The sequence below is a fragment of the Chiroxiphia lanceolata genome, chromosome 3 (genome assembly GCF_009829145.1).
Source record: "Chiroxiphia lanceolata isolate bChiLan1 chromosome 3, bChiLan1.pri, whole genome shotgun sequence".
NCBI classification, from domain to species: domain Eukaryota; kingdom Metazoa; phylum Chordata; class Aves; order Passeriformes; family Pipridae; genus Chiroxiphia; species Chiroxiphia lanceolata.
The window spans coordinates 117,003,690-117,017,150 of NC_045639.1; the positions used below are offsets into that span (position 1 = coordinate 117,003,690).

Below are 13,461 nucleotides of genomic sequence, written 5' to 3' on the forward strand. Positions count from 1 at the left end.
ATCCTGGAATCCTGGATTGGGTGGGAAGGGACCTTAAGGACAATCCCATTCCATGGGCAGGGACACCTCCCAACATCCCAGGTGGCTCCAACCCGGCCTTGGACATTCCCAGGGATCCAGGGGCAGCCACAGCTTCTCTGGGAATTCCAGCCCAGCCCCTCCCCACCCTCCCAGCCAGGAATCCCTTCCCAATCTCCCCCCCAAATCTCCCCTTTCCCACTGGGATCCATTCCCTGGGTCCTGTCCCTTCATCCCTTGTCCCCAGTCCCTCTCCCGCTCTCCTGGAGCCCCTTCAGGCTCTGGCAGGGTCACCCCAGAGCTGGGAGGTGCCAGGGGACTGTCTGAATTTCAGGCTTTCAGCGGGATTTCGGATCCCTCGTCCGGTTCAGCAGAGTGTTGACGTTTTCTGCTGGATCAGCAGGAAGGAGGAGCAGCATTTCAGGGATTTCCCGCGGGTTTGTGTCCCTCTGGAGCCGCTCAGTGACAAAGGGGTGACAAAGAAGCTGTGGCTGCCCCTGGATCCCTGGGAGTGTCCCGGGCCAGGCTGGACGGGGCTTGGAGCAACCCGGGATCGTGGGAAGTGTCCCTGCCCGTGGCAGGGGGTGGCACTGGGTGAGTTTAAACCGGGCTGTGATTCCATGATTCCGGCACGGGCACCGGTGCCACCCCATCCCGCCTTTTCCCGACCCCTCATCCACAGCCGGCTCCCGTCCCGCTGCTTCCTTCACCCGCGGCTCCTCCCCGCCCGGAGGTAATTAAGCACCTAATGAGGGGCGGCAGATGCGGCTCATCCCGTGTTTCCTCGATCTCCTGCGCTTAGGAATGAGCTCAGTGGCCTTTCCCGCTCCAGGCTCCAACAGAACCCGGCCTTGGAAACGGATTCCCAGTGCTTTAGTATCCATTTCCACTTCCAGTGGGTCAGCAGCCTGCGGAAAAAGAGGGATCAGGAGGGAGCTTTTCCCACCCCACAGCTCCCTGACAGGAGGGGGGGAGCAGGGGAGGGTCCCCAATTCCCAGGGAATGAGGGACAGGAGGAGAGGGAACGGCCTCTGGCTGTCCCAGGGCAGGCTCAGCTGGGATATTGGGAACAATTCCCGCATGGAAAGGGCTGTCAGGCGCTGGAATGAACTTCCCAGGGCAGGGCTGGAGTGGCCATTCCCGGAGGGATTTCGGATCCCTGTGGACGCGGCCCTTGGGGACACGGGTCAGGGGTGGGGGACGGTTGGACTCGGCGCTCTCAGGGGGCTTTTCCAACCCCTGTAATTCCACGATTCGGGAAGGTTTCACCCCCCACTTCTCTCCCTCAGTTTCCCCAGTGGAAACATCCCGCGGCTGGGGAGGGACGGGAGGGAACGGGCGGGAAAGGAGGGGAGAGGGAGGGGAAGAGTGGAAAGGGGAGAGGGAGGGAAGGGATGGGAAGGAAGAGGGAGGGGAGGGGGAGGGAAAGGGAGAGGAGGAGGGAGAGCAGGAGCAGGAGGAGGAGGAGAAGACGGAGGAGAAGGAGGAGAAGGAGGAGGAGGAGAAGAAGGAGAAGAAGGAGGAGGAGGAGGAGGAGGAGGAGGAAGAGAAGGGAGAGGAGGGAGAGGAGGGAGAGGAGAAGGAGGAGAAGGAGGAGAAGAAGGGAGAAGAAGGGAGAGGAGGGAGAGGAGGAGGAGGAGGAGGAGGAGGAGGAGGAGGAGGAGGAGGAGGAGGAGGGGAGAGGCGGCCCAGCTGTTGAATAATTGAGCGCTGGGAGGGGGGAAGCTCCGCACCGGGCTCTGAGCTCTGCACCGCGCTCCGGAGCGCGGCGGGGACACCAGCACCGGGAACCGGACACCTGAACCGGGAACTGCATCGAGCACCGGGCATTGCACTGGGAACCGGGCACGGAAGCAGGAACCGGGCACCGAACCGGGAACCGGGCACTGCACCGGGAACCGAACTGAGAATTGGGCACCGCACCGCGAACTGGGAACCGAACCGAGCACCGGGATTCGGGCACCGAGCACCGGGATTCGGGCACCGAGCACCGGGACCCAGGCACCGAACCGAGCACCGGGACCCAGGCACCGAGCACCGGGAACCGGGCACCGGGATTCGGGCACCGAGCTCCGGGAACCAGGCACCGAACCGGGCACTGGGATTCGGGCACCGAGCCCCGGGAGCCAGGCAACGAACCGGGCACCGCGAACCTCCACCAAGCACCGCACCGGGAGCCAGGCACCGAGCCCCGGGAGCCGGATCCCGCACCCAGAGCCAGGCACCGAGCACCGGGAGTCGGATCCCGCACTCAGAGCCAGGCACCGAGCCCCGGGAGCCGGATCCCGCACCCAGAGCCAGGCACCGAGCCCCGGGAGCCGGATCCCGCACCGGGAGCCAGGCACCGAGCCCCGGGAGCCGGATCCCGCACCCAGAGCCAGGCACCGAGCACCGGGAGCCAGGCACCGAGCCCCGGGAGCCGGATCCCGCACCGGGAGCCAGGCACCGAGCCCCGGGAGCCAGGCATCGAGCACCGGGAACCAGGCACCGAGCACCGGGAACCAGGCACCGAGCACCGGGAGCCAGGCACCGAGCCCCGGGAGCCGGATCCCGCACCGGGAGCCAGGTACCGAGCACCGGGAGCCAGGCACCGAACCGAGCACCGGGATTCGGGAACCGAGCCCTTGGAGCCGGATCCCGCACCGGGAGCCAGGCATCGAGCACCGGGAGCCAGGCACCGAGCACCGGGAGCCAGGCACCGAGCACCGGGACTGGGGCCCCTCCGCGGGCCCCGAGCACCGTCCCGGGCCCCGTCCCGGCCCCGAGCGCGTCCCGCGGCCCCGGCCCGTCCCCGGCATGGCCCTGCAGCTGCACCTCCGCACCGTGTGCGGGCTCCGCGGCAGAGCCGACCGCATCGCCAAGGCGGCCTTCCGAGGTACGGGGGGGGGCTCGGGAGGGATTTTGGGGGGTCCCCGCCCCCGCCTCATCCCCCCCCGCGGCTCAGGGGGGTGGGATGGGGACACCGGGATGGGCTGCGCACCCCCTTCTCCCGTGGGAGCCCCCCCCCTCCCCCCCGAAACTGCGCTCCCGGGGGTCCTCTGAGCACCGCGGCTTCCCCTCCCCGCCCGGGGTGGGGGGAATCATCCCGGGAATCATCCCGGGATTCACCCCGGGGAAAGCGGGTGAAGCCCCGGGGGGGAAATTCCCGGCGGAGGGAGGGAGGGAGGGAGCTCCCGGCGCGGTGGGGTGGCCGAGCCGGGCCACCGAGTGTCCCCCGGGATGGGCCCGGGACAGATCCCGCCTCGCGCCGGGACCCCGGAGCCGGGATTTCTCCGGGAATGCCGCAGCCCTGCGGCCGCTCCGAAGCTTTTTTTCCACGGGAAGCGCGCGGAAGGAGTGAAAACCTCCGCGGGGTTTTGGCCCCTCGGCGGCTCCCGGAGCTTTCCCGGAGCTTTCCCGGAGCTTTCCCGACCCCTTCCCGAGGGGCTGGGACAGGTCGGGGGGGGGCTCCCAGCGCGGCGCTGGATCCCCGCTCCAGGGAGGGAATCCGAGGCAGAGGCGGGTGTGGGATGAGGTCGGGAACAGCAATTCCAGCGCTGGGAGAGCGAGGGAACAGGTAATTCCAGCGCCGCCTGGAGCAGCTCCCAGGCTGCCTGGAAGAGCCTCCCCTGCGCTTCCCCCTGAACGAGCGGGAATCGTGGAAAAGGGACAATTAACCCTCGTTTCCCCGTCCCACCTCCCAGCAGCGGTGACATTCCCGGGAAGAGGTGGGAGCCTGGAGCAATCCCAGCCCTGAGCCCCCTCCCTAATCCCTGGAAAAAGGGGGGAAAAGGCCACTGTGGGTTTTCCCAGCGAGCCCTGGGAGGACCCAGATTTCCAGTTCCGAACGTTCCCGGTCCCGAGTCCAACCCGAAATCCCTGCGGGAAAGGCAGGATCCATCCCGGCTTTGGGCACCTGCACGGGACAAGGGGGGAACGGCTTCCCGCTGCCGGGGGGATTTTGGGAAGGAATTCTCGGCTGGGGGGTCTGGGCTGGAATTCCCAGAGGAGCCGTGGCTGCCCCTGGATCCCTGGAATTGTCCAAGGCCGGGCTGGAGCCACCCGGGACAGCGGGAAGTGTCCGTGCCCATGGATACAAGATCCAGGTCCCTTCCCACCCAAACCATTCCAGGATTCTGGGATCCCTGAGCTCCCATTTGGACACGAGGAGACAAATCCACGCCCATCCCGGGCTCTGCACCCCCAAAATGACCCCGGCAGGGGAGGGGTCTCCCTGTAAAATTCCCCGGGAGAGGCTTTTCCAGGGCTGCACCGCCTCCCTGCACATTCCCGCTGCTCCCAGTGTCTCCCTGCACATTCCCGCTGCTCCCAGTGTCTCCCTGCACATTCCCGCTGCTCCCAGTGTCTCCCTGCACATTCCCGCTGCTCCCAGTGTCTCCCTGCACATTCCCGCTGCTCCCAGTGTCTCCCTGCACACTCCCGCTGCTCCCAGAGCTCCCGGAGTGGGAGTTTGCTCAGCTCAGGTGGGAGAGGAGGGAGGCAGATCCCGGAGGGAAGCATTCCCGAGGCTGACAGATCCCGGAGGGAAGCATTCCCGAGGCTGGCAGATCCCGGAGGGAAGCATTCCCGAGGGAGGGAAGCATTCCCGAGGCTGACAGATCCCACAGGGAAGCATTCCCGAGGCTGAGAGATCCCAGAGGGAAGCATTCCCGAGGCTGGCAGATCCCGGAGGGAAGCATTCCCAAGGCTGGCAGATCCCACGGGAAAGCATTCCCGAGGCTGACAGATCCCGGAGGGAAGCATTCCCGAGGCTGACCGATCCCACAGGGAAGCATTCCCAAGGCTGACAGATCCCAGAGGGAAGCATGACAGTGTGGCTGACAGTGTGTGGGATGGTGAGGGAATGACGCTGCTCCCCTTCTCCCGGGAATTCTGGGGCTCCCAGGGTGTTTGCAGACGGGAGCAACGGGAATTCGGGATCCGTGGGAGCAACCAGGGAGAGAGGGGAGGTTATCCCGCTCTGGAAGGGGACGGGAAAGGCGGGATCTGCCCCTGCACGGGGGCCAAAATCCATTCCCACCCCGGAATATCCGGGATTCCTCTCCCACCACGGCGCTGGATTGGACTCCCCAAATTCCCGAGGGGATTCCTGTGCCCTGGGAAGATGGGAAAGGGTCGAGCTTTGCCTTTGGGACTCTCCCGGTTCTCCACTGGAGATCTGGGAATGGTTTGGGATGCTGGGGATTCCGAAGGGCCCCGAATCCCTGGATCTGCTGTGGTTGGAGCTCTGGGAGATCTGGGAATGGTTTGGGATGTTGGGGATTCCAAAGGGCTCAGAATCCCTGGATCTGTTGTGGTTGGAGATCTGGGAATGGTTTGGGATGTTGGTGATTCCAAAGGGCCCCAAATCATTGGATCTGTTGTGGTCAGAGCTCTGGGAATGGTTTGGGATGTTGGTGATGCCGAAGGGTCCTGAATCCCTGGATCTGTTGTGACTGGAGCTCTGGGAGATCTGGGAATGGTTTGGGATGTTGGTGATTCCAAAGGGCCCCGAATCCCTGGATCTGTTGTGGTTGGAGCTCTGAGAGCTCTGGGAATGGTTTGGGATGTTGGTGATTCCAAAGGGCCCCAAATCCCTGGATCTGTTGTGGTTGGAGCTCTGGGAGATCTGGCAATGGTTTGGGATGCTGGTGATTCCAAAGGGCCCCAAATCCCTGGATCTGCTGTGGTTGGAGCTCTGGGAATGGTTTGGGATGTTGGGGATGCTGCAGCAGCTCCAAAGGGCCCCAAATCCCTGGATCTGTTGTGACTGGAGCTCTGGGAATTCTGGGAATGGTTTGGGATGTTGGTGATTCCAAAGGGCCCCAAATCCCTGGATCTGTTGTGGTTGGAGCTCTGGGAGATCTGGGAATGGTTTGGGATGTTGGTGATTCCGAAGGGCCCCAAATCCCTGGATCTGTTGTGGTTGGAGCTCTGGGAATGGTTTGGGATGTTGGTGATTCCAAAGGGCCCCAAATCCCTGGATCTGTTGTGGTTGGAGCTCTGGGAGATCTGGGAATGGTTTGGGATGTTGGTGATTCCAAAGGGCCCCGAATCCCTGGATCTGTTGTGGTTGGAGCTCTGAGAGCTCTGGGAATGGTTTGGGATGTTGGTGATTCCAAAGGGCCCCAAATCCCTGGATCTGTTGTGGTTGGAGCTCTGGGAGATCTGGCAATGGTTTGGGGTGCTGGTGATTCCAAAGGGCCCCAAATCCCTGGATCTGCTGTGGTTGGAGCTCTGGGAATGGTTTGGGATGTTGGTGATTCCAAAGGGCCCCAAATCCCTGGATCTGTTGTGACTGGAGCTCTGGGAATTCTGGGAATGGTTTGGGATGTTGGTGATTCCGAAGGGCCCCAAATCCCTGGATCTGTTGTGGTTGGAGCTCTGGGAATGGTTTGGGATGTTGGTGATTCCAAAGGGCCCCAAATCATTGGATCTGTTGTGGTCAGAGCTCTGGGAATGGTTTGGGATGTTGGTGATGCCGAAGGGTCCTGAATCCCTGGATCTGTTGTGGTTGGAGCTCTGAGAGCTCTGGGAATGGTTTGGGATGTTGGTGATTCCAAAGGGCCCCGAATCCCTGGATCTGTTGTGGTTGGAGCTCTGAGAGCTCTGGGAATGGTTTGGGATGTTGGTGATTCCAAAGGGCCCCAAATCCCTGGATCTGTTGTGGTTGGAGCTCTGGGAGATCTGGCAATGGTTTGGGATGCTGGTGATTCCAAAGGGCCCCAAATCCCTGGATCTGCTGTGGTTGGAGCTCTGGGAGATCTGGCAATGGTTTGGGATGCTGGTGATGCCAAAGGGTCCCAAATCCCTGGATCTGTTGTGGTCGGAGCTCTCTCCCCCCCTTTTGCTCCACAGAGGGAACCAAACCAGGGATGGGCTTCCAGAAACCAGGGATTCCCTGGGAATATTTTATTTTCCCATCTGGCTTTAGGGGAAAAGCAGGAAAACGGAGAAATTCCTGCATCCAGCCCGTTTTGGGGACACTCCAGTGGCCCAGAAGGGTCTGAGCTCCCACAGAGTCCCTTTCCCACGGGAATTCCCGCTCCTAGTCCAGGATTTATGGAGGAGGGGAGTTGTGTCCCAGAGCAATTAGGGAACTGTCGCTAATTGATCCCTGAGGGCTCCCAAAGGGCTGCCAGGATTCCTCCTGGATTGGTGTTAATGAGGGACATCACTCACGGATCCCTCCGGGAATGACGGGGCTGGAAGGAAACAGGGAATGATGGGGCTGGAAGGAAACAGGGAATGATTTGGCTGGAAGGAAACAGGGAATGACGGGGCTGGAAGGAAACAGGGAATGACGGGGCTGGAAGGAAACAGGGAATGATGTGGCTGGAAGGAAACAGGGAATGATGTGGCTGGAAGGAAACAGGGAATGGTGTGGCTGGAAGGAAACAGGGAATGATTTGGCTGGAAGGAAACAGGGAATGACGGGGCTGGAAGGAAACAGGGAATGACAGGCAGGAAGGAAACAGGGAATGATGTGGCTGGAAGGAAACAGCACCTGGATGCTCCTGGGTTGGGAGGGGACGGGATAGGGAGGACCCCCAGCCTTGGAATGTCAAATCCTGCCCTTAGGAGACGTATTCTGGGGGGAGATTGTCCCCCTTGGAATGGCTTCTCCCAGGTAACACCCCCTGCCTGTGGAATCCTGGAATGGTTTGGGTGAGAGGAGACCTGAAATCCCATCCCATTCCATGGGCAGGGACACCCCCTGCTATCCCAGGGAATCCAGCCCGGCCTTGGACACTCCCAGGGATCCAGGGGCAGCCACAGCTTCTCTGGGAATTCCAGCCCAGCCCCTCCCCACCCTCCCAGCCGGGAATCCCTTCCCAATCTCCCATCTCTCTCTGGCACTGGGATCCATTCCCTGTGTCCTGTCCCTCCATGCCTTGTCCCCAGTCCCTCTCCCGCTCTCCTGGAGCCCCTTTAGGCTCTGGAATGTTCTCCAGCTCTCCCTGGGGAACCTTAATTACCCTGCAGAGCAAACCTTAATTACCCTTCAGGGCTTAATGAGCCCTCGGGGCGGGTTAATGAGGCGTTTGGTGCCCGAGGGTGGGAGCTGGACCGGGATCGACCCCCACCCCGGGCTGGGCAGTGACCTCCCCCTGCTCCCCTTTTCCCCTCCCCATTCCCACCTCCACCTTTTCCCAGCCTCCCGCAGATCCCAATCCCGGGGTCTCCTGGACTCCCCCTTCCCGGAATCCACGTGTTTTTCCCTGCTCTTCCCTCCCCAGGGCTCTCCTTCTACACGCGGGTGCTGGAGAACTGCGAGGACGAGGCGCGCTTTGACGAGGTGAGGGGGCTTCTCCTGTCCTTTTATCCCGGGAATTCCCGCTCCGGGGGGAATTCCAGGGGCTCCCTGGCCGGGTGAACAACCCCCTTCCCCCCGGTTTAAGTGTGTTGCGTCCGTTTTGGGATTTCTCCTGGGAGTGGGATCCTCGGCTGTGGGGTGGGAATGGTGATTCCCTCGGGGGGGATTAGTTAAAAAAAACGGGTCAAAATTCCGTGGTTTTGGCGCTGAACGTTCAGGAAAAAAAAGGTGGTGTCCGCTGGGAAAATCCTGCTGGGCTCCTGGCTCAGCTTTTCCTTCCCTGGGGGGGGCTGGGGGGAAATTCCTCCTTCCTGGGGGGCTTTTCTGACCTCAGGGATCCTTCCTGGGGAGAAGGGAAAGGAGAAGGGAGTGGAAGGGAAAGGAGAAGGAGATGGAAAGGAAAGGGAAGGGAATGGAAAGGAAAGGAAATGGAAAGGAAAGGAAAAGGGAATGGAAAGGAAAGGGAATGGAAAGGAAAGGAAAAGGGAATGGAAAGAAAAGGAAATGGAAAGGAAAGGAAAAGGGAATGGAAAGGAAAGGGAATGGAAAGGAAAGGGAAAGGGAATGGAAGGGAAAGGGAATGGAAAGGGAAGGGAATGGAAAGGAAAAGGGAATGGAAAGGAAAGGGAATGGAAAGGAAAAGGGAAAGGGAATGGAAAGGAAAGGAAAAGGGAATGGAAAGGAAAAGGGAATGGAAAGGAAAAGGGAATGGAAAGGAAAGGGAATGGAAAGGAAAAGAGAATGGAAAGGAAAAGGGAATGGAAAGGAAAAGGGAATGGAAAGGAAAAGGGAATGGAAAGGAAAAGGGAATGGAAAGGAAAAGGGAATGGAAAGGAAAAGGGAATGGAAAGGAAAAGGGAATGGAAAGGAAAAGGGAATGGAAAGGAAAAGGGAATGGAAAGGAAAAGGGAATGGAAAGGAAAAGGGAATGGAAAGGAAAAGGGAATGGAAAGGAAAAGGGAATGGAAAGGAAAGGGGAAAGGGAAAGGAAAGGAAAAGGGAATGGAAAGGAAAGGAAAGGAAAAGGGAATGGAAAGGAAAGGAAAGGAAAAGGGAATGGAAAGGAAAGGAAAGGAAAAGGGAATGGAAAGGAAAGGAAAGGAAAAGGGAATGGAAAGGAAAGGGAATGGAAAGGAAAGGGAAAGGGAATGGAAGGGAAAGGGAATGGAAAGGAAAAGGGAATGGAAAGGGAATGGAAGGGAAAGGGAATGGAAGGGAAAGGGAATGGAAAGGAAATGGAAAGGGAATGGAAGGGAAAGGGAATGGAAGGGAAAGGGAATGGAAAGGAAAGGAGAAGGCAAAGGAAAAGAAAGGGAAATGGAGAAAGGAGTAAGGAAAGGGGGGAAAAAAAGGAGAAAGAGAAAGGAGAAAGGAGAGGGAAAGGGAGTGGAAAGGAGAAGGGAAAGGAAAAGAAAGGGGAAAGAGAAAGGAAAGGAAAAGTGAAAGGAAAGAGGGAAGGAAAGGGAAAAGGAGAAAGGAGTAAGGAAAGGGGAAAGGAAAGGAGGAAGGGAAAGGAAAGAGGAAAGGGAAGGAAAGGAGAAAGGAAACCCTGATTTTTAAGCCCCAAAGCACCAACCTCCACGTTCTTTCCTGACCAATTGAGCCAAATCCAGGGAATTTGCAGCAGAATTCCCACCCCAGCCCCTTTTCCAAAGCCCGGCCCCGGAAAGCTGGGGCTGCACCAGGAAGGGATGGACCAAGGGCTGGGCCCGGAGATCTCAGAGCTCTTTTCCAGCCCTCAGGATTCCCTGATTTCTGAGCGCCGCACAAACTCCCCTGGCTTTGCCTTTCCCGGGATTTCGGGCAGAACTCCCGAATTCCAGCAGTGGCTCTGGGCAGGGGGGTCCCTCCGGAGCTGGAATTGGGCAGGGGAGCTCCTGGGATGTTCCAGGGCATATTCCAGGTGGGAATATCTTCCCTGGGGTTTCCCGTGGGAGCAGCGGATGGGCCGGGGCTGGAAAATCCCTGGATGCAGGAAGGTCTCGGCCCGGCTGTTCCGTGGGATCCCCGGGAGCTTTTCCAGCCGCTGCACTTCCCAAAGCCCCTTATCCGTTATTTTGCTTCCCGAGAAACCCCGGAATCGGCCACGCAGCGAGGAGAGGACGGAATTTTTTCCAAGGAAGGTTAAAACCCCCCCCCCCAGAGCAGGAGCTGCGTCCGGGGGAGAGACTCGGGAGGGGCTCCCAAAATCCCTCAGGGTCGCGCTCCCAGTCGGGTTTGGGGGAGCAGGAAAGATTCCAGGCCTGGACATTCCAGGGAATTGGGGGGAGCTGGGACGGCGCCGGGATGGCACAGGATCCTTAGGGATGGGTCAGGTTGGAAAATCCCTCCGGGATCACGGAATCCAAGCATTCCCAGCACTGCCAAGGCCAGCACGGATCCGTGTCCCCAAGGGCCACATCCACAGGGATTGGAAATCCCTCCGGGAATGACGACTCCAGCCCTGCCCTGGGAAGTTCATTCCAGGGCCTGACAGCCCTTTCCATGCGGGAATTGTTCCCAGTATCCCACCCTGGCCCAGCTGGAGGTCATTCCCTCTCCTCCTGTCCCTTCTTCCCTGGGAATTGGGACCCCTGGCAGGGAGTTGTGGGGTGGGAAAAGGTCCCTCCTGATCCCTCTTTTCTCCAGGATGAGCCCCTTCCCAGCTCCCTCAGCCATTCCTGCTGCTCCAGCCCCTTCCCAGTTCCCTCAGATATTCCTGGTTCTCCAGCCCCTTCCCATCTCCCTTATTCCAGGTTCTCCAGTCCCTTCCCAGCTCCCTCAGCCATTCCCAGTTTTCCAACCCCTTCCCAGCTCCCTCAGATATTCCCAGTTTTCCAACCCCTTCCCAGCTCCCTCAGCCATTCCCTGTTCTCCAGCCCCTTCCCAGCTCCCTTATTCCCTATTCTCCAGCCCCTTCCCAGTTCCCTCAGATATTCCTGGTTCTCCACCCCCTTCCCATCTCCCTTATTCCAGGTTCTCCAGCCCCTTCCCAGCTCCCTCAGATATTCCCTGTTCTCCAACCCCTTCCCAGCTCCCTCAGCCATTCCCATTCCCTGTTCTCCAGCCCCTTCCCAGCTCCCTCAGCCATTCCCTGTTTTCCAGCCCCTTCCCAGCTCCCTCAGATATTCCAGGTTCTCCAGCCCCTTCCCAGCTCCCTTATTCCCAGTTCTCCAGCCCCTTCCCAGCTCCCTCAGATATTCCAGGTTTTCCAACCCCTTCCCAGCTCCCTCAGCCATTCCCAGTTCTCCAGCCCCTTCCCAGCTCCCTCAGCCATTCCCAGTTCTCCAGCCCCTTCCCAGCTCCGTGGAGCTGCTGAGGCTCCACAAAACACTGGGAAGCACCGGGAGGATCCCGGCAGGAATCTTGTCCCCGGTGCTCGGGCTTCCCGTCTCCAGCTCAGAAGAGCCGGAATTCCTGATCCTGGAGGAGCAGCTTCTCCCAAAGGGAACGATCCCTGCTGGGCCTGGTGGCAGCAGGGGGAGGTTTGGGGAGTCCTTATCCCTGGGAAGATGGAAAATCCCTGTGGAAGTGGCCCTTGGGAACACGGCTCAGGGGTGGCCTCGGCGCTGCCGGTTGGACTCCGGGGGCTTTTCCGACCTAAACCCCTCCTTGATCCCAATAATTTTGGGATCGCTGCTGCCCTTGTGGACCGATCCAATCCCTGGGAATGGGGAATGGGAGCGGCCGGAGGGAACGGGCGGGGAAGGGCGGGGCTGGGCTGGCTCCCGGGGTGGGAATTTGGGATCCATCCCGCTGCTCTTCCTCTTCTATTCCGGGGTTTTTCTCCCGTTTCCTTCCCCGACTCAGCACAAGGGAATTAAAAAGGGCACAAAAATAGCTGGGAAGGGAGCGTTGGCTCCGGAGAGCCCGCGATTCCCGCCGGGAATGCGGCTGGATCAGCGATTCCCCGGCAGGGTTTTAAATGTGGCTCCACCGGGAGCGACTCAGGGATCATTCCATGGAACTCTGGGATGGGTTGGGTGGGAAGGGACCTTAAATCCCATCCCATTCCATGATCAGGGACACCTCCCGCTATCCCGGGGAATCCAACCCGGCCTTGGACACTCCCAGGGATCCAGGGGCAGCCACAGCTTCTCTGGGAATTCCAGCCCAGCCCCTCCCCACCCTCCCAGCCAGGAATCCCTTCCCAATCTCCCCCCCAAATCTCCCCTTTCCCACTGGGATCCATTCCCTGGCTCCTGTCATTCCAGGCCCTGAGCCCAAATCCCTCTCCAACTCTCCTGGAGCCCCTTCAGGCTCTGGAATGTTCTCCGAGCTCTCCCGGGATCCTTCCCTTCTCCAGCCTGGCCATTCCCAGCTCTCCCAGCCTGGAGCCAGAGCTGCCATTGGATCCATCCCCAGCCCAACTCCTCCCTGGGAAGGAGTTCAGGGAACAAGGGGCTTCCCTGGGAATCTCGGGGCTCAGGGCAGGGTCTCCCTTCCCCTTTCCCGCCTTTTCCATCCCCACATTCCAGAAAAACCCCTCTGACTGGATTCCTGAGTGTCCTTTATCCTGGAATCCTGGAATGGTTTTGGTGGGAGGAGACCTTAAATCCCATCCCATTCCATGTCCAGGGACACCTCCCAACATCCCAGGTTACTCAGGGCAGGGTCTCCCTTCCCCTTTCCTGCCTTTTCCATCCCCACATCCCATAAAAATCCCTCTGAGTGGATTCTGGGTGTCCTTCATCTTGGAATCCCGGGATGGTTTGGGTGGGAAGGGATTTTAAGGCTCATCCCATTCCATGTTCAGGGACACCTCCCGCTATCCCGGGGAATCCAACCTTTCCTTGGACACTCCCAGGGATCCAGGGGCAGCCACAGCTTCTCTGGGAATTCCAGCCCAGCCCCTCCCCACCCTCCCAGCCAGGAATCCCTTCCCAATCTCCCCCCCAAATCTCCCCTTTCCCACTGGGATCCATTCCCTGGCTCCTGTCATTCCAGGCCCTGATCCCAAATCCCTCTCCCGCTCTCCCGGAGCCCCTTCAGGCTCTGGAATGTTCTCCAAGCTCTCCCGGGATCCTTTTTCCCATAAAAAACCCTTCATGCTTCCCATGAAAATCTCAATATATTGGTACATCCGTGGGTGCAAACACACGGACCCGGGTGTGGGAGAGATGTGGGGGACGGTTTAACAAATATAAAATGGATTTATGTGTCTGTAA

At 59.6% G+C, this 13,461-nt stretch overlaps 1 protein-coding gene across 1 annotated transcript in view; it reads left to right on the forward strand.

Annotated features, from left to right (window-relative positions):
- Positions 1 to 2,536: 2,536 nt before the first annotated feature.
- The window catches only part of OTOF (otoferlin), a 161,696-nt gene continuing 150,771 nt past the window's right edge, over positions 2,537 to 13,461 (forward strand). The window contains exons 1-3 of the mRNA XM_032683676.1: positions 2,537 to 2,584; positions 2,714 to 2,893; positions 8,238 to 8,296. Coding sequence (XP_032539567.1) covers positions 2,815 to 2,893; positions 8,238 to 8,296 — 138 coding nt within the window. The 5' untranslated portion in view covers positions 2,537 to 2,584; positions 2,714 to 2,814. The remainder of the gene's footprint in view (positions 2,585 to 2,713; positions 2,894 to 8,237; positions 8,297 to 13,461) is intronic.